The 21,002-nt window shown below is 50.2% G+C and overlaps 1 protein-coding gene across 3 annotated transcripts; it reads left to right on the plus strand.

Annotated features, from left to right (window-relative positions):
* Positions 1-5,925: 5,925 nt before the first annotated feature.
* On the plus strand, positions 5,926-19,665 carry Hmgcl (3-hydroxy-3-methylglutaryl-CoA lyase). Of its 3 annotated transcripts, none has more exons than XM_087551308.1 (9): positions 5,926-6,001; positions 9,629-10,010; positions 10,661-11,583; positions 12,204-12,299; positions 14,139-14,287; positions 16,059-16,122; positions 17,152-17,340; positions 17,913-18,038; positions 19,163-19,665. In XM_087551308.1, exons 3-9 carry the CDS (start codon positions 11,515-11,517, stop codon positions 19,262-19,264), a joined length of 795 nt encoding a protein of 264 aa, XP_087407434.1. In that variant the 5' UTR covers positions 5,926-6,001; positions 9,629-10,010; positions 10,661-11,514; the 3' UTR covers positions 19,265-19,665.
* The last annotated feature ends 1,337 nt before the right edge of the window (positions 19,666-21,002 follow it).

Genomic DNA, 21,002 nt, shown 5'->3' on the forward strand with positions numbered 1-21,002 from the left:
TCTACAGAGTGAATTCCAGGACAGCCAGGGCTACACAGACAAACCCTGTCTCAGAAGACCAAAAGGAAAAATAAAAATCAAAACCCACTTACAGTTCCACGGTTTTTAGTATATTCACAGGTTATCCAACCACCACTACAATAGTTAGACCAATCTCACCATCCCCGTAAGAAACAATGGCCGTTGGAAGTTCTCTCTCTCCAGCACCCTCCTACCTCTAGGTTGGTTCCCAACCTTCCTAATGCTGCAGCCCTTTCATACAGTCCCTCATGGTGTGGTGACTCCCCCAACCATAAAATCACTTCATCTCATAACTAACTTTGCTACAGTTGTGAATCATAATGTGAAGATCTGTGTTTTCCAATGGTCTTAGGCGACCCCTGTGAAAAAGTCAATCAACCAGCAAAGGGGTCGCGACCCACAGGTTGAGAACCCATGTTCCAAACACACACTGTGAGAACCACTGCTCTAGGTAGTCATTGTCCTTCTGTGTCCATAATGTGTCCTGTTCTAGGTCTCATGTCACTGGGGTCAAACAGCATGAGCTCCTTGTGTTTGTCTAACACTCAGCAGGTTCATTTACCTTGCGACACATCCCAGTACCGTCCTCTTTATGGCTGAACAGTGTTCATGGACATAACATGTATCATTTGATGGACATTTGAATTGCTCTCAGACATGTCCACTCCATAGTCCAGGGGGACCACATATGTCCCGGGGTGGTTATGAAGGTGGCCTAACAGGAATCATAAGCCCAAGCATAAAGACATCATATTAGTTCCTTGTCGCCCTGATAAAAACCATGAAAAATGTAACTTGAAGGAGAAACATACAGCATGAGGTCATTGTTCAAAAGGAAAAGATCGTGGCCTCATTTGAGAACATGAGTCACAAAGCAACTGTTTAAAAGATTAGGGTGAGGGGACTGGAGAGATGGCTCAGTGGTTAAGAGCACTGACTGCTCCTCCAGAGGTCCTGAGTTCAAATCCCAGCAACCACATGGTGGCTCACAACCATCTGTAATGAGATCTGATGCCCTCTTCTGATGTGTCTGAAGATATGGACAGGGTATTCACATACATAAAGTATATAAATAAATCCTTAAAAAAAAAAGATTAGGGCGAGAGACGAGAGTATATCGACGACATGCTTGGTGTGCTGGCTGGCTCTATGTCAATTGACAATTTGGCAAGAGAGCCTCAATTGAGAAAGTGCCCCACTAGACTGGTCGTTAGGTAAGCCTGTGGAGCATTTTCTTAGTGGTCGCTGTGAGGGGCCAGCCATGATGAGTAGTGTCACCCCGGGTGGGTGACCCTAGGATGGGTAAGGAAGCGAGCTGAGCCAAGCAGTGATGGCACCCGTGAGCCAGAGACGGGTAGAACTCTGAGTTCAAGGCCAGCCAGGGCTACACAGAGAGACTGTCTTGAAAAAACAAACAATAAGGAAGAGGAGGAGAAAAGAAAGGAAGCTGAATATTGTTGTAAAAATATAAAAAAAGGGGGCTGGGGATTTAGCTCAGTGGTAGAGCGCTTACCTAGGAAGCACAAGGCCCTGGGTTCGGTCCCCAGCTCCGAAAAAAAGAATCAAAAAATAAATAAATAAATAAATAAATAAATAAATAAATAAATAAATAAATAAAAACCTGTCTTTCACCTGCTCTAGGTCCGGCACCGCCGTGCCCCAAGATATCTACTAGATATCTTTTTTTTTTTTCTTTTTCTTTTTTTTTTTTTCGGAGCTGGGGACCAAACCCAGGGCCTTGCGTTTGCTAGGCAAGCGCTCTACCACTGAGCTAAATCCCCAACCCCTCACAGAGCGGAATCTTTTTTTTTTTTTTTTTTGGTTCTTTTTTTTCGGAGCTGGGGACCAAACCCAGGGCCTTGTGCTTCCTAGGTAAGCGCTCTACCACTGAGCTAAATCCCCAACCCCTCACAGAGTGGAATCTTAACGTCCCCTGCCATGTTGTCTACCGGCTACTCTCCCCCAGTCTTCTCTCCTCTTTCCGTTCCAGTCTCGTCTGGGCCGCCACGGAATTGGAATGTGTGCTTCTGGCAAGATATCCAGCAGATATCTTGGGGCACTGCGGTGACAGACCTCATGGGGGGTAAAAGCTTTTTGTTTTTTATACTTTTACAACAATAGCTGAGTGACCCTCTGGGAATAAATAAGCAGTGATTCTCCATGGCCTCTGACTTGAGTTCCTACCCTGACATCCCTCCATGAGAACTACAACCGAGAGCTGGAATAAGCCCTTTCTCCCTGGGTTACCTTGTCACAGTGTTTTGTTTTCTTGTTGTTAGACTGGTCATTTGTTTTTTAACCTAAGAAAGGAAGGAGGACAGGGAGAGAGAGAGAGAGAGAGAGAGAGAGAGAGAGAGAGAGAGAGAGAGAGAATCATTACTTTTTTTTAGTTGCCTTTTTGAGGCAGGATCTCACTCCATAGCTTAGGTCTTTGTGTAGCCCAGGCTGGCCTCAAACTCTTGGATCTTCCTGCCTCAGCTTCACAAGTGATGTGGTTTGGAGGCGCAGGAACGAATTCATTTTCTCTGCTAGTTAAAGAATTAAAAGGCAGAAGAGAAGTGTTACCAGGGATCTTCGGAAGTCCCAGTGGAGCCTCATATGATACTGGGAAAGTCAAGGGCCCCTTCTTGGGGTTCTCAGTTGCATTAATAAAAAAAATTTGGGGGTTGGGGATTTAGCTCAGTGGTAGAGCACTTGCCTAGGAAGCGCAAGGCCCTGGGTTCGGTCCCCAGCTCCGAAAAAAAGAACCAAAAAAAAAAAAAAATTTGGGCTGGGGAGATGGCTCAGTGGTTAAGAGCACCGACTACTCTTCCAGAGGTCCTGAGTTCAATTCCCAGCAACCACATGGTGGCTCACAACCATCTGTAATGAGATCTGATGTCCTCCTCTGGTGTGTGTGAAGAGAGCAACAGTGTACTTACATACATTAAATAAATAATATTAAAAAAATTTTTTAAAAATTTAAGAACAAGCACAAACAGAATTCCAGGGACAAAGAACTGACTCAAACTGAAACTCAGAGCAATAGAGTAGTTTGAAAGGAGAAACCCAGGGCCGGTGAGCTGTACACCTCACAGCTCACAGGAAGGAAGGAGGAGGATGGAGATGAGCGGATAGCACCCTCCGAGAGATAAAGCAGGAGGTCACCTGCCTGGAGGCAGCCACAGGTTGGAGACCCGAGCCCAAGAAAAAAGAACAAGGAAACCTGAACTGTTAATTTGGGAGCCTTACTGCAGCTTAGGCTGTGAACCAGCATCTGAGAGCAAAGAAATGGTTTTGCCAAAAAAAGAGGAGGAGGAAGAGTCTGTGGGAGCCGACTACACCTCCCGACTGACTCAGGGGCTTAGACGAGATCCAGTGGAGCTTCATGGTGGCTTATAAGGCCAGTGGGGACTGCATTAGGAGGTGGGAACTCTGGGAAGGAAAACTACATCTTCTTAGGTAAACCTCCCAGGACTGTCCCCTAGCCAGAAGCTGTTGCTAAACCCTTAGGGGAGGAGGCAAGGGCCTGACTCCACCTAGAGGTGACTGCTTTCTTTCTTCTTCTTCTTCTTTTTTCTTCTTCTTTTTTTAGGAGCTGGGACCGAACCCATGGCCTCGAGCTTGCTAGGCAAGCGCTCTACCACTGAGCTAAATCCCCAACCCCCTTTCTTCTTCTTCTTCTTTTTTTTTTTTTTTTGGTTCTTTTTTTCGGAGCTGGGGACCGAACCCAGGGCCTTGCGCTTTCTTCTTCTTTTTTAAGATTTATTTTATGTGCCTTACACTGTAGCTATCTTCGGACACACCAGAAGAGGGCATCAGATCCCATTACAGATGGTTGTGAGCCACCATGTGCTTGCTGGGAATTGAACTCAGGACCTCTGGAAGAGCAGCCAGTGCTCTTAACCACTGAGCCATGTCTCAAGCTTTCTTACGTGGCTGCTTTCTTACAGTGGGATTGCAGGTGCAGGCCGCCATCCCAGGTCCCTTGGCTTCCTTTCCAATGTAGTTAGGTTTTGTTATGGTGGCTTTTCAATATCATCTCAGTCCTAAGAATGCCTTAAGTTCCAGTGTGTGCGAGTGTGTGCCTGCAGGCCCAGGCAGGCCAGGAATCACGTGGAAGTGAGGACAGGGCTCAGGTGTTAAACGGTGGCCTCAGACTTGTGCACCAAGTGCCTTACCCACTGAGCCATCTCACTGACCTCGTTCTATTTTTGAGCCTTTTTTTTTTTTTTTTTTTTTTGGTGACAGGGTCTTTCTTTGTAGCCCTGGATGCCCTGGAACTCACAGAGACCCACCAGGTCTGTGATTCTGCCTCCAGAGTGCTGGGATTAAAGATATGTGCCACCAAACCCAGCTCCAATTAAAACAAAACCAAAAGAGTCTCGTGTAGTTCAGGCTGTCCTCTAACTCACCAGGTAGCTGAGGCTCGCCTCGAACCCCTAATCTTCCTGCATTTACCTCCAAAGTGCTGATATTGCATGCTTACACTATGAGCAGGGGGCTTATAAAGGGGAAAAGCACCAGTTTGGTACATCTCACTAATGTAGCTGTGATGGCTGTTAGCAAGCATGACAGGATATGAACCTTCAGGAAGAATAGGGAGTGGGTGATGGCGGTGCACACTTTTACCCCAGCATTTGGAAGGCAGAGGCAGAGGCAGGTGAATCTCTGAGTTTGAGGCCAGCCTGGTCTACAGAGTGAGTTTCAGGACAGCCAGGTCTACACAGAGAAACTCTGTCTTGAAAAACCAACCCCACCCCACCCCCCCCAAAAAGAAAGAAAGAAAGAAAGCTATGATTACAAAAGCAAGTTAGCAAAAGTTCCGGTAAGTACCCTATGTGCCTGAGGGTCAGGCTGACCTCAGTGTTAGCCCACGGTCAGGTCAGGATTTAGCAAATAAGGTTTTTGTTTTTTTTTTTCCGGAGCTGGGGACCGAACCCAGGGCCTTGCACTTGCTAGGCAAGCGCTCTACCACTGAGCTAAATCCCCAACCCCGCAAATAAGTTTTTCTTGCTTCACTCTCATGGCCTCTGCCGGTACCAGGCACACAGGTGGGGTATAGACATGCATGTAGGCAAAACAGCCATACACCTGAAGTAAATACATTAGTAATAATTTAAAATTTGGTTGGGCATGGTGACCCACATCTTTAGCCCCAGCACTTAGGAGGCAAAAGAGAGAGGCAGGCAGATCTCTATGAGTTTGAGGACTACATGGAGAGTTCCAGGGCAGGCGGGACTACACAGTGAGACCTTGTCTAAGAAAGGAAAGTCCCTCTGCTTTCACATTGAACCTTTATATTTTACTTTGTGACCTTAACCTTTGGGGGCAGGATCGACGCCATTCTACATGATCCATGTTAGGCGTTTGAAGACTATTTCCCACCTCGAGGCTGAGGACGGAAGAAGAAAGTAAGACAAAATGCACAGGGACACCATGATTCCCTAATGGCCAGCACCAGGGAGAGCACCTACCCTATGGTTATAGCAGCCCTTCGCTAACCTAGGCCTTCTTGCCTTCCCTGTGCCCTCAAGACTAAAGGAGCCTTCAGCTTGGTCCATCAGCTTCTCAATCATCTTCAGCCCCAGCAACACCGCCTGGAAACATTATGCCTTTCAGAAGGCAGATAAATGAACCTAGACTGGGAACCGGGTATAGGGGAAGCAGGTAGATCAAGATCTCGTGATCTGCACATAGGCTGTCAAATAATCATGGCTCTTCGTGGGACACGTGCTCAGAAAACCATGGTGTGGGCATGATCTGAGGGTTGAACTGTGTTGAGTGGAGTAGGAAAGGAAAACAAACAGGCTGGGTGGGTGGAACCAAACTGGAAGCCTTACGTCAGGAGCGAAGCCCCGCCCCAGGCCCGGGCCCCGCCCACATAGGTGTCGGCGGTCACGTGGTACCCAGGGGCGGCCACCCGAGACTCCGGGCGAAGATGGCGACAGTGAGGAAGGCTTTCCCACAGAGGCTGGTGGGCTTGGCGTCCCTCCGGGCTGTAAGTGCCCCAGGCGGGTGACAGTCGCGGGGTCGGGCGGGCCTCGTCGGCTGCTGTGGCGGGCGAAGCGGGGTAGCTCCAGTGGCTGTTGCCGGGAGGGTTTGAGAGTTCCGGACCCAGCCAATCTGGCTCCTATCCCTTGCTAGAAACGGGGAAACTGAGGCAGGGGGATGTGAACCGACACGCCTGTGGAGATCTGGGACACCATCCTGGGCGTCCTAACTCCCCTTACGGTGACCATGACTTCTAATCGAGCTTCGGATCTCTTCAGCCCTTCATTAGTGAGAACTGTTCTGTGTGGGGGAAAAGCACAAACATCCCTGTCTGCCAATTTCCTCAGCTCTCGTTACTTTTATGGACGCCTAGGGAGAACTCGGATCGCGTGGGTCGGGCAGGGATTCCCTCAGAACTGTCCTTTGGGTCTGTTTGATCCTGGAGTTCTGTCCTGTCCCATGCGTAGTTATTTAAGGGAAGGGGCCAAAGAACTGTGCAGGCGCAAGCTGGTGTCCGGCTGATCGTGCCACTTTCTAGACTGAGGGACAGAGGTGTTTACTTAGCTTGCTTATATATAAAATGGATAGTCTTGGGGCTGAGGATTTAGCTCAGTGGTAGAGCGCTTACCTAGGAAGCGCAAGGCACTGGGTTCGGTCCCCAGCTCCGAAAAAAAGAACCAAAAAAAAAAAAAAAATGGATAGTCTTGTCTCAGGGTGATTTGGTGAGTTGGACATAGGTGCGATCAGCTCCAGGGTCACTGCTACACCCTCGGCTCAGTGATGGCGCTGTTATGATTTTCTGTTGGGGAGTTTAGGCATTGTATCGGTACTTAGAAAAACCACTTTCTCTACAGCTCGTGGATATCTCTCAGAAAGCCACTTCTGTATCTTTAGTCTACCCACTTCATCCAATTGCTTAGAGATCAAATGAAAAGGCAAGTTCTAACTTAAGAAATTAAGGAAAAGCTGGAGAGCGATTAAGAGCACTGATTGCCCTCCCAGAGGTCCTAAGCTCAAATCCCAGCAACCACATGGTGGCTCACAACCATCTGTAGTGGGATCTGATGCCCTCTTCTGGTGTCTGAAGACACTGACAGTGCAGTCATACAAATATATAAATAAATCTTTAAGAAAAGTAAGGAAATTGAACATTTCAAAAATCTTGGTGTGCACCGGCCAGTGGGCCAGCGCCCTCAATCCTAGCACTTAGGAGACAGAGGCAGGTGGATCTCTGAGTTCGAGGCCAGCCAGGGCTAGAGAGAGAGAGAGTTAGAATTAAGTAACATTGTGAATAATAATAACGTTTGTTTGTTTGTTTGTTTATTTAAGACAGAGTTTCTTTCTATGTAACTTTGGAACTCACTACATAGACCAGACAGACTGGCTTCAAACTCAGAGATCAGCTTGCCTCTGACTCTGGGATTCCCGGCATGGACCACCATGCCCAGCTAGCTGATTTTTTTTTTCTTTTACAAACTGAGTGTAATAAAATGATCCCCCATGAGTTTATGGCACTCGTCCAAGCTGTCGCTTTATTTGCTTTGTTTGGTTTTGGTTTGTTTTGATTTTTCAAGGCAGGGTTTCTCAGTGTAACAAGCCCTGTGGTAGACCAGGCTGGCCTTGAACTCACAGAGACCCACCTGCCTCTGCCTCCCAAGTTCGATTAAAGGTGTGCACCACCACATGAGCAGTCTAACTTGGGTCTGAGAACCCGACTCAGATCCTCTATAGGAGCAGGACACACTTTTAAAAAGAAATTTTTATTATATATAAATCTTTACAGATGGCTGTGAGCCATCCTGGGGTTTGAACTCAGGACCTCTGGAAGAGCAGTCAGTGCTCTTAACCCCTGAGCCATCTCCCCAGCCTCACAGTATGCACTTTTTTTTTTTTTTTTTTTTTGGTTCTTTTTTTTTTCGGAGCTGGGGACCGAACCCAGGGCCTTGCGCTTCCTAGGCAAGCGCTCTACCACTGAGCTAAATCCCCAACCCCCACAGTATGCACTCTTAATTGTGGAGCCATTGCTTCAATCCCTGGGATTTTTTTAAAATATTTTATTTATTTATTATATATGAGTACACTATAGCTGTCTTCAGACACACCAGAAGAGGGCATCGGATCTCATTACAGATGGTTGTGAGCCACCATGTGGGGCTGGGATTTGAACTCAGGTCCTTTGGAAGAGCAGCCAGTGTTCTTAACCACTGAGCCATCTCTCCGGCCCCCTGATGACTTCTTCTCATTCAGGGCCTTGTCCCCTCGGTTTGTCAGAAAAATGTCCCAGGTAAAACCAAAGCCACTTCATGTGTGTTGACAATCCCCGGCCGATTTCCTCAAGGCCTTCGCGGGCCTGGAGAACTAGGTATCCACTACACCTTTCTCTTTGTCCCGTTGCTACGTTTACTTGGGGGTGGGGGAAGGGCTGGAGAGATGGCTCCCTGGTTTAAAGTGATTACTGCTCTTCCAGAGGGCCCGGTCTTGATTCCTACAACCTACCTGGTGGCTCGCAACCATCGGTAACTCCAGTCTTAAGGGATATGCTGTTCTCTTCTGACTTCCGAGGGCACTGCACACATGTGGTGTGACCTGTAGGCAGAATACCCATATAGGAAATAAATAAGTGAGTAAGCAAGTTTCTTTAGGTAGTCGGGGAAGATCTGAGACAGGCTCAATAGTAGACTCTAAAGACTTGAAAAATTGGCGGAAGATTTCTTCAGCCTCTGGGGGTGTCATCTCAGACCCACTGTCCCACCTGCGAGCCGTTCTCCTCGAATCAGGCTTTAGACAAACCTTAACGTAGCAAAGTCTTTCTCCGCATCCCCTGTCACCGATGCTGGATCTGGGGCTCGCTTCCCCTGGGTCTCAGTGACTGCTGTCCTCTGCACAGCTGTGCCCTTTAGGCATTATTTGCTGTTCCTGTAATGGGACTGAGCACATTGCCAGGCACGGTGCCAGTCAGAATGAGATGGGGCGGAGAGTTTATAGTGAAGGAGAGAATTGTAGTCTTGCGAAATACAGAGTACCCATGAAGGTGGGTCTTAGCTCTTCCGAGGCTAGTCGGAGGAAGGCTCTCTGAATGGACGATGGAGGGGTCTGAGGAAAGTTGAGCATTCCAGGCAGCAGGCAGCCCTGCTGGACTGGACCATACATAATAAGCCTGGGCAGAGGGTGGAAGGGGGTGGAACAGTAGGGGTGAGTGCTGAGGTCAGCCAGAGCTAAACTCTGCAGAGCCTCTAAGGCAGGGTGACCAGGGGAAGGAAGGGGTGAGTCAGATTCCAGCCGAGCAGCGGTGTGGGCCGGATACCTTTTTCTGAGATAGGTAGGTTGGGATCAAGTGAATGAGTGGATGGGGTGGAGTTTGGGAACTGCTGAATGACAGACATACAAACGGAGCCAAATGGGCAAGGGAGGAGGGTCTGAACCAGGGGAGGACCCGTCTGGGAGCACGGCTTCCTTGCTTATTCCTGCCCAAAGCAGTTTGCTTTTTTATCCTAATCTTGAAAGAGCCTAGATGTGTTAACTCCCTAGAGTTAAGTAGGGAGAAATATGGCTGCTCATGGTAGCGAAGAAGACCCTACTCTCCATGTATCCAATGCTAAATGCTGACACTTGTGTTTCCTCATTTAAACCAAAGGCGAGCACCTCCTCCATGGGCACCTTGCCGAAGCGGGTGAAGATCGTGGAAGTCGGCCCCCGAGATGGTCTGCAGAATGAAAAGGTAAAGAGGGAAGTCGGCCCAGAAAGGATGATCCGTGCCTCTGTTTTGAGCATTCTAGGGAAGTTGGGTCACATACATCATGGACTTTGATAACCTGGAATATTATACAGATGTTAACATTATATAATCTTGTAACAATCTAATAATCATAAGTGTATGAAGTGGCTCAAGACCGTAAAACAGAACACATGTTCAATTTTACTCCTGTGTAGAAGAAGAACAAAAAGCCTATGTATATGTGTAAGCATTTACTTAGAAAGACATATAAGACTTTCATTCAAAAAAGAGAACCTGAGGGGTTGGGGATTTAGCTCAGTGGTAGAGCGCTTGCCTAGGAAGCGCAAGGCTCTGGGTTCGGTCCCCAGCTCCGAAAAAAAGATCCAAAAAAAAAAAAAAAAAAAAAAAGTGAACCTGTGGGCACAGGACGCACGTGGCCAAGGAGGACTTTGACGTGGTTCATACAGCACTAATACGGCAGTGATACAGGTGGCTTTGGAGCACTTGAATGCAGCTATCGATGAGGCTGGAGACATGACTCAGTGGTTAAGAGCGCTTCCTGCTCAGAGGACCAGAGTTTAATTCCCAATGTCTATATGGTGACTTACAACTGTCTATAACTCCAGTCCCAGGGAGAATGATGGGAAGGCCTCATGAAGAGGACCTGGGATCATTAAGACTCGTAGAAAATCCAACTGGCTGGCACCAAGGAATCATGAAAGGCATTATTATTAGTAGTAATATTAATATTATTAATTAGTGTTGTTGTTTTGAGACAGGGTTTCTCTCTGTAGAACTTGCTCTGTAGACCAGGCTAGCCTTGAATTCACAGACAGCCACTTTGCCCCTGCCCCTTCTGAGTGCTGGGATTAAAGGCATGTGCCACCACCACATGCCTTAAGGTTTTTTTTTTTTTCTTTTCTATTTTTCGGAGCTGGGGACCGAACCCAGGGCCTTGCGCTTGCTAGGCAAGCGCTGTAACACTGAACTAAATCCCCAACCCCAAGGTTTATTTTTATGTGTGTGTGTGTGTGTGTGTGTGTGTGTGTGTGTGTTTCCTGTATATATCCGCCACATGCATGCAGTGCCCACAGAGGCCAGTAGGGGGCATCGGGTCCCCTGGAGCTGTTGGAGTCAATGGGCATTTGTGAGTTGCCCAGCATGAGTACTGGGAACTGAGAATCCCTTTTGAGGATCTCTGGAAAAACAGCTCCAGCCCCTCATGGAAGGCTTTTAGGCAGGAAAGTCAGGCAGTGGAGCCTGCGGTTCAGGAAGGTTCCAATACAGGATGAGTTGACAGAAGGAAGCCATGCCCTGGTACATCTGGGAACTTTGGGGAGGTTAGAGAGGAACTCAGAGGCTCTGGTGAGTGACCAGATGTGGGGAAGGAATGAAAAGAAGCTGAGGAGAGAGAAAGGGGGAGGGAGCGACATTTGGGGCTCTATTCTTCAGCACCCAGAGAGCCGTGGTGATTCTTCTGCGCCCACTCCAGCCAAGGCACACTGCTCTCAGTCTATGATGGGGCCATAGACTAAGACACTGAACCACGGAAGAGTCTACATAGGAGGAAGGGGTGTTCCCACGTAAACAGGATCACCTCAGGTGAGCAGCCATCTGTGCCAGGAGACACGGGTGGCAGAACCTGGAGATCGTGTGTGAGCTCAGTGTCTGAGCCAAGGCTTGGGCTGAGGTGTTGGCTCGCGGCTGAGGCCAGCCTTCCTTACCGCTGTTGCTGACTTTCTTTCCTGGGTTTCTACCCACCTCAGAGTATCGTGCCGACGCCAGTGAAAATCAAACTGATAGACATGCTATCCGAAGCAGGGCTCCCGGTCATCGAGGCCACCAGCTTTGTCTCTCCCAAGTGGGTGCCGCAGGTGAGCCCAGCCTCCAGAGAAGCCTGTCCCAGGCAGGAGGGAGGGAAGTCCCCCCGTTTGCTCTTGTAGCCACTACTTCTGGACTTAGGTTTCCAGGTCCCTGGCTTGAGGGGTCTCAGGTGAATCTCAGCACTGTGCAGCATGAGAAGAACTCCACCTGGGAGCCAGGGGCTCTGATCCAGTCTGGGCTCTGCCCTGGCTTACTGGAGCCCTTGCTAAGTAAGGCCTTTGCCCTCTGCAGTCAGAGGTGGCCTCTGCAGTCTCCCCTAGCTCCAAGACTATAGGACCCCCATAATCTGCAGCCTCTGTGTTTGTAAAGGGAGAGTGAGAATTGCTGCTTCATAGTTAGGGGCAAGCATCCCAGGATAGCACCAGACAATGCAGAGGGAGTGTTGCCCAGGACCCCACACGAGAAGGTTCTTGGTAAGTGGCCACTGCCGCTTGTGACTCCAGGAATCTGAGAGTCGGCAGTACTCCCACAGGAGCTGCCAAGATCACGCTGTCCAGGCTGCCTCCCGACCTCTCCCTGGTCAGACAGATAAGGAAAGTATTGGTGACAACAGATTAAGTGGTGAGGAGGTTTTTTCTACCACTGAGCCCTTGACTTCTTTGGCTCCCAGATGGCTGACCACTCTGACGTCTTGAAGGGCATTCAGAAGTTTCCCGGCATCAACTACCCGGTCCTGACACCAAACATGAAAGGCTTTGAGGAAGCGGTAAGAGGTTGACTTGTGAGACCCCTTGAGGGAGACTGATGGTTATCAGTCCTTGCCTTGCCCTGCAATGTCCCTCTGAATAGCTCACCTCGGGTGCAGAGGAGTAGCATCAGACTGGGGCTGGGGGGTGGGGAAAGGGCGGGAAATCCAGCCCTGTCACTCATTGCTCTGTTGTCTGGATGAATTCCTTAACCTCACTCATTCTGCCTATGAACGAGGAATGACAATATCACTTACCACTGAGTCGATGCTCCCATAATCAGTGCTTAGTAAGAGCTAAGAGACACGGGCCTGCTAAAACCACTAAGGCCTGGGATCGCCCACTCCCCCCCCCTTTTTTTTTTAAGTTTTTACTATAAGTATACTATGTAGTGTTTTACGCCACGTGTGCATGCAGTATCTGCAGAGACCACAAGAGGGCGACAGCCTTGGAACTGGAATTGCAGACTGTAGTTAGCAGCCATGTGTATGCTGGAGAGCAAACCCAGATCCTGTGCCAGAACAGAGAGTGCCCCTAACTGCTGAGCTGTCTCTACCGCCCATGCTGCCCTCTTCTTTAGGGAGAGGTCACAGCCCTCCGCATGGGCGCTTCTGCAGAGGTGGCTAAACTCTTGTGATTTCCGAAATAGCGTCTGGCGAGGCCGATGGTGTGATTTGTCATGAATTTATTTCAAGTGTGACTCCTGCCCTGCCCCCCTCCGCCCCGCCAGGTTGACAGTGGCAGTGGTGGATTTCCCTCGAGGACATGAGATTGATGGGTTTTTATCTGCAGGAGCTAGGGATCAAATGGAGATCCTCATGCACGAGGGAAATGCTCCCTCCCTGAGCTGCTCTCCAGCCCTGTTTTTGTTTTGTTTTCTTTTTGGTGGTGTTTTCCAGACAGGGTTTCTCTGTGTAGCCCTGGCTGTCCTAGAACTCCCTCTGTAGACCAGGCTGGCCTGGAACTCACAGAGATCCGCCTGCCTGTGCCTCCTAGGTGTTGGGATTAGAGGCGTGTGTCACCACCAGCCCAGCAGTTTTGTTTTCTGATTGAGGCGTAAGCATTTCCTGGGCTGCTTGAGAAGGTACCGCAAACTAGCGCAGATTTGCTCTGCTGCCTCATGTTCTGGAGATGAGGAGTGTTGGCTGCGTCTGAGGCCTCCCCAGAGCCCATCTCACGTATCCTGTAGTAGCTCGGGATGAACGGTTGGTCTTAATATTGCTGGGTTTTTACGTGCCTCACCCCAGGGCCTGCCTACACCCGCACGCGGCCTTCCACAGCTCAGCTGTGGGTTAGGGTTACCCTGCTCCAGTGTGGTCTCACTTTATCCAGTTACATTTGCAGTGACCCTGCCCCACAAGTATGTAACATGTTCTGGGGAACTAGGGACTGAGACATCCGTGTATTTGCTCATTATTATTTAATTTATTTACTTGTGTGACTTGATTCTCTCCTACCACGTGGGTCCTAGGGAATTGAACTCATGTCATCAGGCTTGTCAGCATATAACTTTTACCTGCTGAGCCATCTTGCCTGCCCCAACATATTTCCTAAAGTATGTGTGTATGTGTGAGTGTGTGTGTATGTGTGTGTGTGTGTGTGTGAGCGTGCATGTGTGTATATGTTCACCCTATAACAGTCACATACCATAAAACTTGCTGCAAAGAAAGTTTTTTTGCGTTGGGGATTTAGCTCAGCGGTAGAGCGCTTGCCTAGCAGGCGCAAGGCCCTGGGTTTGATCCCCAGCTCCGGAAAAAAAAAAAAAAAAAAAAAAAACAAAACTAAATAAGAAAGTTTTTTTGCCACGATCCAGTATCTCCAGGAGCAAAGTGCTAAAGGTATTTGCTGGGTCTTGGCAGGTAGCTGCAGGTGCCAAGGAAGTGAGCATCTTTGGGGCTGCGTCCGAGCTCTTCACCCGGAAGAATGTGAACTGCTCTATAGAGGAGAGTTTCCAGCGCTTTGATGGGGTCATGCAGGCCTCGAGGGCTGCCAGCATCTCTGTGAGAGGGTGAGTCAGGCCTCGTGCGACTCCTTCCTCAGCGCCCTTGGAGAGTGGAGCCGATTCTCCCCCTCAGGATCCTGCCAGGTGCCCCCAGCTCTGCTCCTGGGAACCTTTCTCCAAGCGCACGTGGTCAGGTTAGCCAGGGTTTCTCTCAGACGTGAATTGTTGACTGACATCCAGCTGTTTTGCTGTAAAATTATAAAAAATATAATGCTATTTTTATCCCCACTAGGTCCAGCACTGCGATGCTAGATATCTTGCCTGAAACACACATCCCAACTCCGTGGCAACCCCTCTGCCACCACACACTCTCCCAAACTCAGTTCTCCACACGAAAGACCACACAACACAATAACCTCAGATCCAATTAATAAGATATAATTGCCCCAGAACATTCATAACAACCTGTAAAGGTTCAGAGAGAATTTTTTTTTTGGAGCTGGGGACCGAACCCAGGGCCTTGCGCTTGCTAGGCAAGCGCTCTACCGCTGAGCTAAATCCCCAACCCCTCAGAGAGAAATCTTTTTTTTTTTTTTAAAGATTTATTTATTTATTTATTATAAGTACACTGTAGCTGTCATCAAACACACCAGAAGAGGGCATCAGACCTCATTACAGATGGTTGTGAGCCACCATGTGGTTGCTGGGAATTGAACTCAGGACCTCTGGAAGAGTAGTCGGGTGCTCTTAACCTCTGAGCCATCTCTCCAGCCCAGGAACTCATTTTTTTTTTTTTTTTTTTTTTTTTGGTTCTTTTTTTCGGAGCTGGGGACCGAACCCAGGGCCTTGCGCTTCCTAGGCAAGCGCTCTACCACTGAGCTAAATCCCCAACCCCAAGGAACTCATTTTTTTAACTGAGGCTGGCAATCCTCCTGCCTCCACCTCCCGAGTGCTAGGATTACAAGCTTGAGCTGCCACCCTCAGTGTAACAAAAGATGTCCCCAGTGCCAGCAGGTGGTGAGAGCCCACTCTGCATCCCAGAGTCCTCAGCACAGCCCACAAAACTGTCACAGTCAGCCCTGGGTTCCCCTCCTGTCTCATGGCATACTTCCTTGCCCCCTACTGTCCCCATGCCTCAGATAGTCTGTCCTTTTGCTCTGGCCTTGACTGAAACACGCCTTCCTAAGATCTTCCCCTCTGAACTCCAACTCGAGTGCCCTCAGGGAGGTCTGCCTGGGCGCTAACCCTTGCCCCTCACTGCCTCTGCCTCTGCTTCCTCCACAGCTCATCTCTTTCTGGAATTTTCTCCCCTCTAATGTGGCTGTGGTGGTATTTACCATCTTCCTGACTTGAACGAGCCCCTGGAGGCTGGGGCCCGTTCACGGTCCTCGTTGCTCCGTGCCCAGTGCCTGGCTCATCCTCCTCATGTCAGCTGAGTAAATGAGTGGGCGAGGCACCAGGCCCTCGAGCCCATCCACTCCTGTACTACCCTGTGTGTTCACGCTGGCCCACCTCCCCCAGCACACGAGGCTACGGGTCCAGACACTCAGGTCTAATCTAGTTCCTTGTTCCTCTTGTGAATTCTCAGCCACCTTCAACCCTGCTCCGGAACTGTGGCCTCTTAACCCACCGTTCCCTGCAGGTTCTCTCTGCTTCTGCCCAGAAGTAGGGCAAAGAGCTTTTTCCCCACTCAGAGCTGACCTTTCACCCAGCACTGGGCCTCCTGCTAAGCCTCTTGTTTACTGCGGGCTCACCAGGGATGTGTGTCAGACGGTCACCAGCCGTGCTCTTGGCAGAGGAGCTGGGGCACTGACCTGTTCCTCCCCCTTTTCCACAGGTATGTCTCCTGTGCCCTCGGATGTCCCTACGAGGGGAAGGTCTCCCCGGCTAAAGTTGCTGAGGTGTGTGCGGTGGGGCCAGGGCTCGTGAGGGTTGACTTCCTTGCCAATCTGCACGCGCAGGTGCAGCTCACCCCTTTCCAGAACACACACACACTCATAGACTGAGCGCACAGCCCACCCGCCCCACAGGCCACCTCCTTGGCAGGTCTCTCTACCCCACCTGAAAGCCCCAGTCCAGCTTCCAGTCTCATCAGCTAAGGCATGATCTCCAGTGTGGTGTTCCTCAGGAACCCCCCAGCTTCCTTGGAGTAGGTAAGAGAGCACACACATCCTCTTGACGAGTAACCATGGGAACTGTGTGTGAGTTTCTGTTTCTCCCCAGTACCATGTGGCATTCAGTCAGAAGAATGGCCCCAGGCTGCTGTGTGCTCAGAGGCTGCTGTGCCCTGGTCTGTGCACCGCCCCCCTCATGGCCCATCACCACTTTTGAGAAGCAGAAATTGAAGCTCACAGAAGTTGTCCCCTCCCAACCCCCGCCAAAGCAGGTAGCCAGTGAGCAGCAAAGTGCAGACTTGAACGTGGTCCCAGGGGCCTGACATCGCTGTCACCTGATAGGGACATGGCAGGTTGAGGGTGGTACACCACTGTGTCATTTATCGGGATGGTCATCACTTCCATTCACAGGGAGCCGTCAGCAGTTTAGGCTTTGCAAGTGACTCAGCCAATTGCCAGTGAGCTTCCAAAAGGTTTCATGGTTCCTCTGCTTCCCTAAGTATCAACCTGGCATCTTAGACCCACAGGCCACAGGTCCTCCAGAGGAAGGGCTTCTCCTGGTTCCAGTCAGCACAGTGGAGCAAGGAAATGGGGTGTGGGTGGGGCTGCTGGAGCGGCTCTCTGGTTCTGGGGCGCAGTCTCCCAGCCGCTGGATAACGCTGGTCCTTTCCTCTGGAATTGTTGGGAGCTAGAGCCCAGCAGGAACGCCACACCTCTGGTGGGGAGGTGAACCGCCTGGGCCGAGTCCCTGCTTCTGAGCCCCAGTGCCCATGCTGGTGGCTCTGGGGTCCTCTAAGTATCTGTTCACTTTTCCAGGTCGCCAAGAAGTTGTACTCAATGGGCTGCTATGAGATCTCCCTTGGGGACACCATTGGCGTAGGCACGCCAGGACTCATGAAAGACATGCTGACTGCTGTCCTGCATGAAGTGCCTGTGGCCGCATTGGCTGTCCACTGCCATGACACCTATGGCCAAGCTCTGGCCAACACGTTGGTGGCCCTGCAGGTAATGAAAGCCATGTGCCCATTCTCCCAGAGGGCGCGAGGCGGTGCAGTTTCACTGTATTTGTTGATAAAGTCCTGAGGCGGATGTCTGTGAGGCCACAGATGGCTTCCCACAGAATGTAACTGAGACTTGGGCTTGGTTCTTTCCTTCTACCATGTGAGGCCTGGGGATTAAACTCAGGTTGTCGGGTTTGGGGGCAAGCACACCTTTACCCACCCTCAGATCCATCTTGCTGGCCCTTACAAATCCTTCTGAGAATTCTCCACCCTCCCAAAACAAAACACCTCAAATGAGCTGTGCCTAGTGTCTACCACTCTGGACCTGAGGAGCTAGACTAGTGGCCTGGAGGGGCCTCACTGAGGAGAGCCCCAAAGGGGGAAATGGAGCCAGGAACCAACCATGCAGGGATAGGGGGAAGGTCCTCTAGCAGAGGGAGCAGTGTGACAGAGGAGAGAAGCTCCATCATGGCCTCAGTGAATTCCTCCTGTCATCAGGCAAGAGGTTCGTGAGGAGCAGCTCCATGGGCTCTAGGCCCTGGCAAGAGCCACGGTTCACTGTCTTTATGTTTCCAGATGGGAGTGAGCGTTGTGGACTCCTCGGTGGCAGGACTCGGAGGCTGTCCCTATGCAAAGGGGGCGTCAGGAAACTTGGCTACCGAGGACCTGGTCTACATGCTGACTGGCTTAGGGATTCACACGGTAAGCCAGCCTGCCGCCTGGTGGTGACATCCCGTACTAACCAGGCTTGCCTGGAGCCTGAGGACAGATGGAGGAGGCTGCTTAGGGTTGGCGGAGTTAAGCAGGGATTGTGGAAGCTTTCTATTTCTGAGAGTTTATCTAGGAGAGTTGAAAGCGGGTGACCGGGACTATGAGCCCTCGTGGGGTTTGAGGTCCTGACAGAGCAGCCTGAAGTGTGTGTGTGTGTGTTAATAACCAGTAGACAAGGGGCTGAGAAAGCAACGTGGCAGAAGAGACATTGGTCTGGTTGAGTATGATCATGAGCGCAGGAAGCCAAGAACCCAGAGTGACAGCCACACTTCAGTTCTAGGAGGCCACCCAGAGAGTGTCTATGGAAGGGGCCCTAAGAGGGGCCAGCTTTGTGACCTGCAGTGAGTCACTTCACGGACAGTTTTCTCTAGGAAATGAGGACACACTGTGAAGTTAGCCATACAGGGCTCCACTGGACTCTGTAGGACCTTGGTGGTGGCACAGAGGTCACACTGAATCTCTGCTTTGAGATCTGATGCTTGAAAACCCAGATTTCTTCCTCACAGGCAGCTCGGCCTCCAAGTATTTCATCTCTCTAAACCTGGGCAAAAACAGTGAGTTTGCCCACCACTGTTACAGGATTAAGAAAATGCATGGCCAGAAGCGTAGGCCAATGGTGAGACCCTGGGCCAATCTATGGCATCAGAGGAAGCCATGTAGCGTGCTTGGTCCTTGTTACCAGCAGATGGGAGTCACTGTTACAGTGGAATTGGGGTGAGGGAGTGGTCTAGAAGGAGAGCCCTTGTCTAGTCCTAGCCATTGTCTGGGGACAGTCTCAGCACAGGGAAAAAGAGACCTAAAAGCAAACAAATGATCCTCACAGTTCCTACGGGGTAAGCCCTGTGCTGAACCCTGAACATGGAGACAGGACAACACCAATAAGGTCCCACGAATGGCCTGCTGGTGCCAGCTGGAGACAGCCTCAGACAGTGGTCACCACTGTTGCAGGAGGAGCCTGCTTACTTCCCTTTTCAATGTCACAGCTGTCTAGTCTGTTCGCCTGGGTGCTGAGGGCATGCCCTGACTTACTTTATCCTCTAACTTACTTCTTCAAGGGTGTGAACCTCCAGAAGCTCCTAGAAGCCGGGGACTTCATCTGTCAAGCCCTGAACAGAAAAACCAGTTCCAAAGTGGCACAGGCCACCTGCAAACTCTGAGCCCCTTGTTCACCTAAACCGGAACTGTGGGAGTTGGGTGTACACAATGATTCCTGGATGGGGAAATGGAATGAAGGCAAATGAGCCGGCCTCACAGAGGTCCCTCTCCTACATAGAAGGGCTAGAGCTGCCAGCACGCCCGGACCAGCTCCCCAGAGCTGCGTGCCTAAGCACTTGCTTGGGCTGGCCCTGGGTGAGTCCACTAGCCAGCAGAGCTGACATCCATGTGCCACGACCGCGGGTCCCATGTTCTACCTCTGAGGACAGCAGCGCCTTTGCTGAAATGGTGGGATCAATCTGCTGCGGTGGCCGACTGCCAACTCCAGCGTCTCTGGGAAATCTCTGTACGTGATTCTTGAAAACAGCTTATGTAATTAAAGGTTTAATTTTCTAATATCCAACCATGCAAACGTGTGTTTGTTTATAAGTGGAGGAATAAAATCAATCTGAGGGAAGAGTGAAGGCTTTGGCTGGTTCATCTCTGGATTTCTTCCATCTCCACACCTGAGCCCCCAGACCAGTGACTGGAGATCAGAGCTGTGCGTCTGTTCCTGAGACCAACATGGTGGCTGGCCAGGACACCCAAGGAGCTGCTTCTGAGACTGTGTCTGTCCCCAGAGCAGTAAGACGGCTCTTATTGGTCTGTTACTATCTAAGGAAGCTAGACTGGCCAGTGAGCCATCGTCTCTGCTTCCAGAGTGCTAAGATAACAAACTTAGACAATGTGCAGCTTGAAATCATTTTTATTTTTTGAGGGTTTCTCTGGGTAGCCCTGGCTGTCCTGGAACTCTGAAATCCAGGCTTCCCTCAAACTCAGAGATCTGCCTGCCTCTGGCTCCTGAGTGCTGGGATTAAAGGCGTGTGCCAAACCAGCTTTAAAAATTAAGACTTATTTTTAATTATGTATACGCATGGATATGTATACATGTCTGTGTGTGCATATGCAAATACAGGGGATGAGGAGTCCAGAAGAGGGTGTGGGACCACCTGGCACTGTCCACAGCTGAGAGTCATGCAGGCTCGGTGCTGAGAACAGTGCTCAGGTCCGTAGCAAAAGGAGCACCAGCACCGGCTCTTAACTGTTCAGCCTTCTCCCCCACTTAAAACAAATTATATGCTGGAGGTGGGGAGTGGGGAGGACATCACTCGCCTTTAATCCCAGCATTCAGGAAGCAGAAGGCAGGTGGATTCCTGAGTTCAAGGCCAGACTGGTCTATAGAGGAGTTCCAGAACAGCCAGGGCTATACAGACAGACAGACACACACACACACACACATACCACCCCCATCCCTACCCCCCACCCCGTCTCAAAAAACCAAAGCTAAACCAAACCAATCAACCAAACCAAAGTGTGTGGATGCGGGAGAAAATCCCCACAGTTACAGGGGGTTATGAAGAGCAATAGTAAGTGACCTTAACTGATGGGCTAGCTGTCTTCTAGCCTCATCTTTCATTATTTATCTGTGGCTGGTCTCAAACCCACTGTGTAGAGCAGACTGACCTTGCAACTCACTGAAATCCGTCTGCTTCTGCTTCCCAAGTGCTGGGATTGAAGGCCTGTGCTACCAGGAAAGATTACTTTTTATTTACGTATTTGTGAGAGAATGGCAGGTATGTAAGGTATGTACCTTGAAGGTCAGAAGCGGGCATAGCGTCCCATGGAATGATAGGCGGTATGTGGGTGCTGGAAACAAGACTCTGCAGGAGAAAGGGCTCTGGGCCATCTTTCAGCCTCGCT

Source organism: Rattus norvegicus, chromosome 5, assembly GCF_021556685.1.
Source record: "Rattus norvegicus strain SHRSP/BbbUtx chromosome 5, alternate assembly SHRSP_T2T, whole genome shotgun sequence".
Taxonomy (NCBI): Eukaryota; Metazoa; Chordata; class Mammalia; order Rodentia; family Muridae; genus Rattus; species Rattus norvegicus.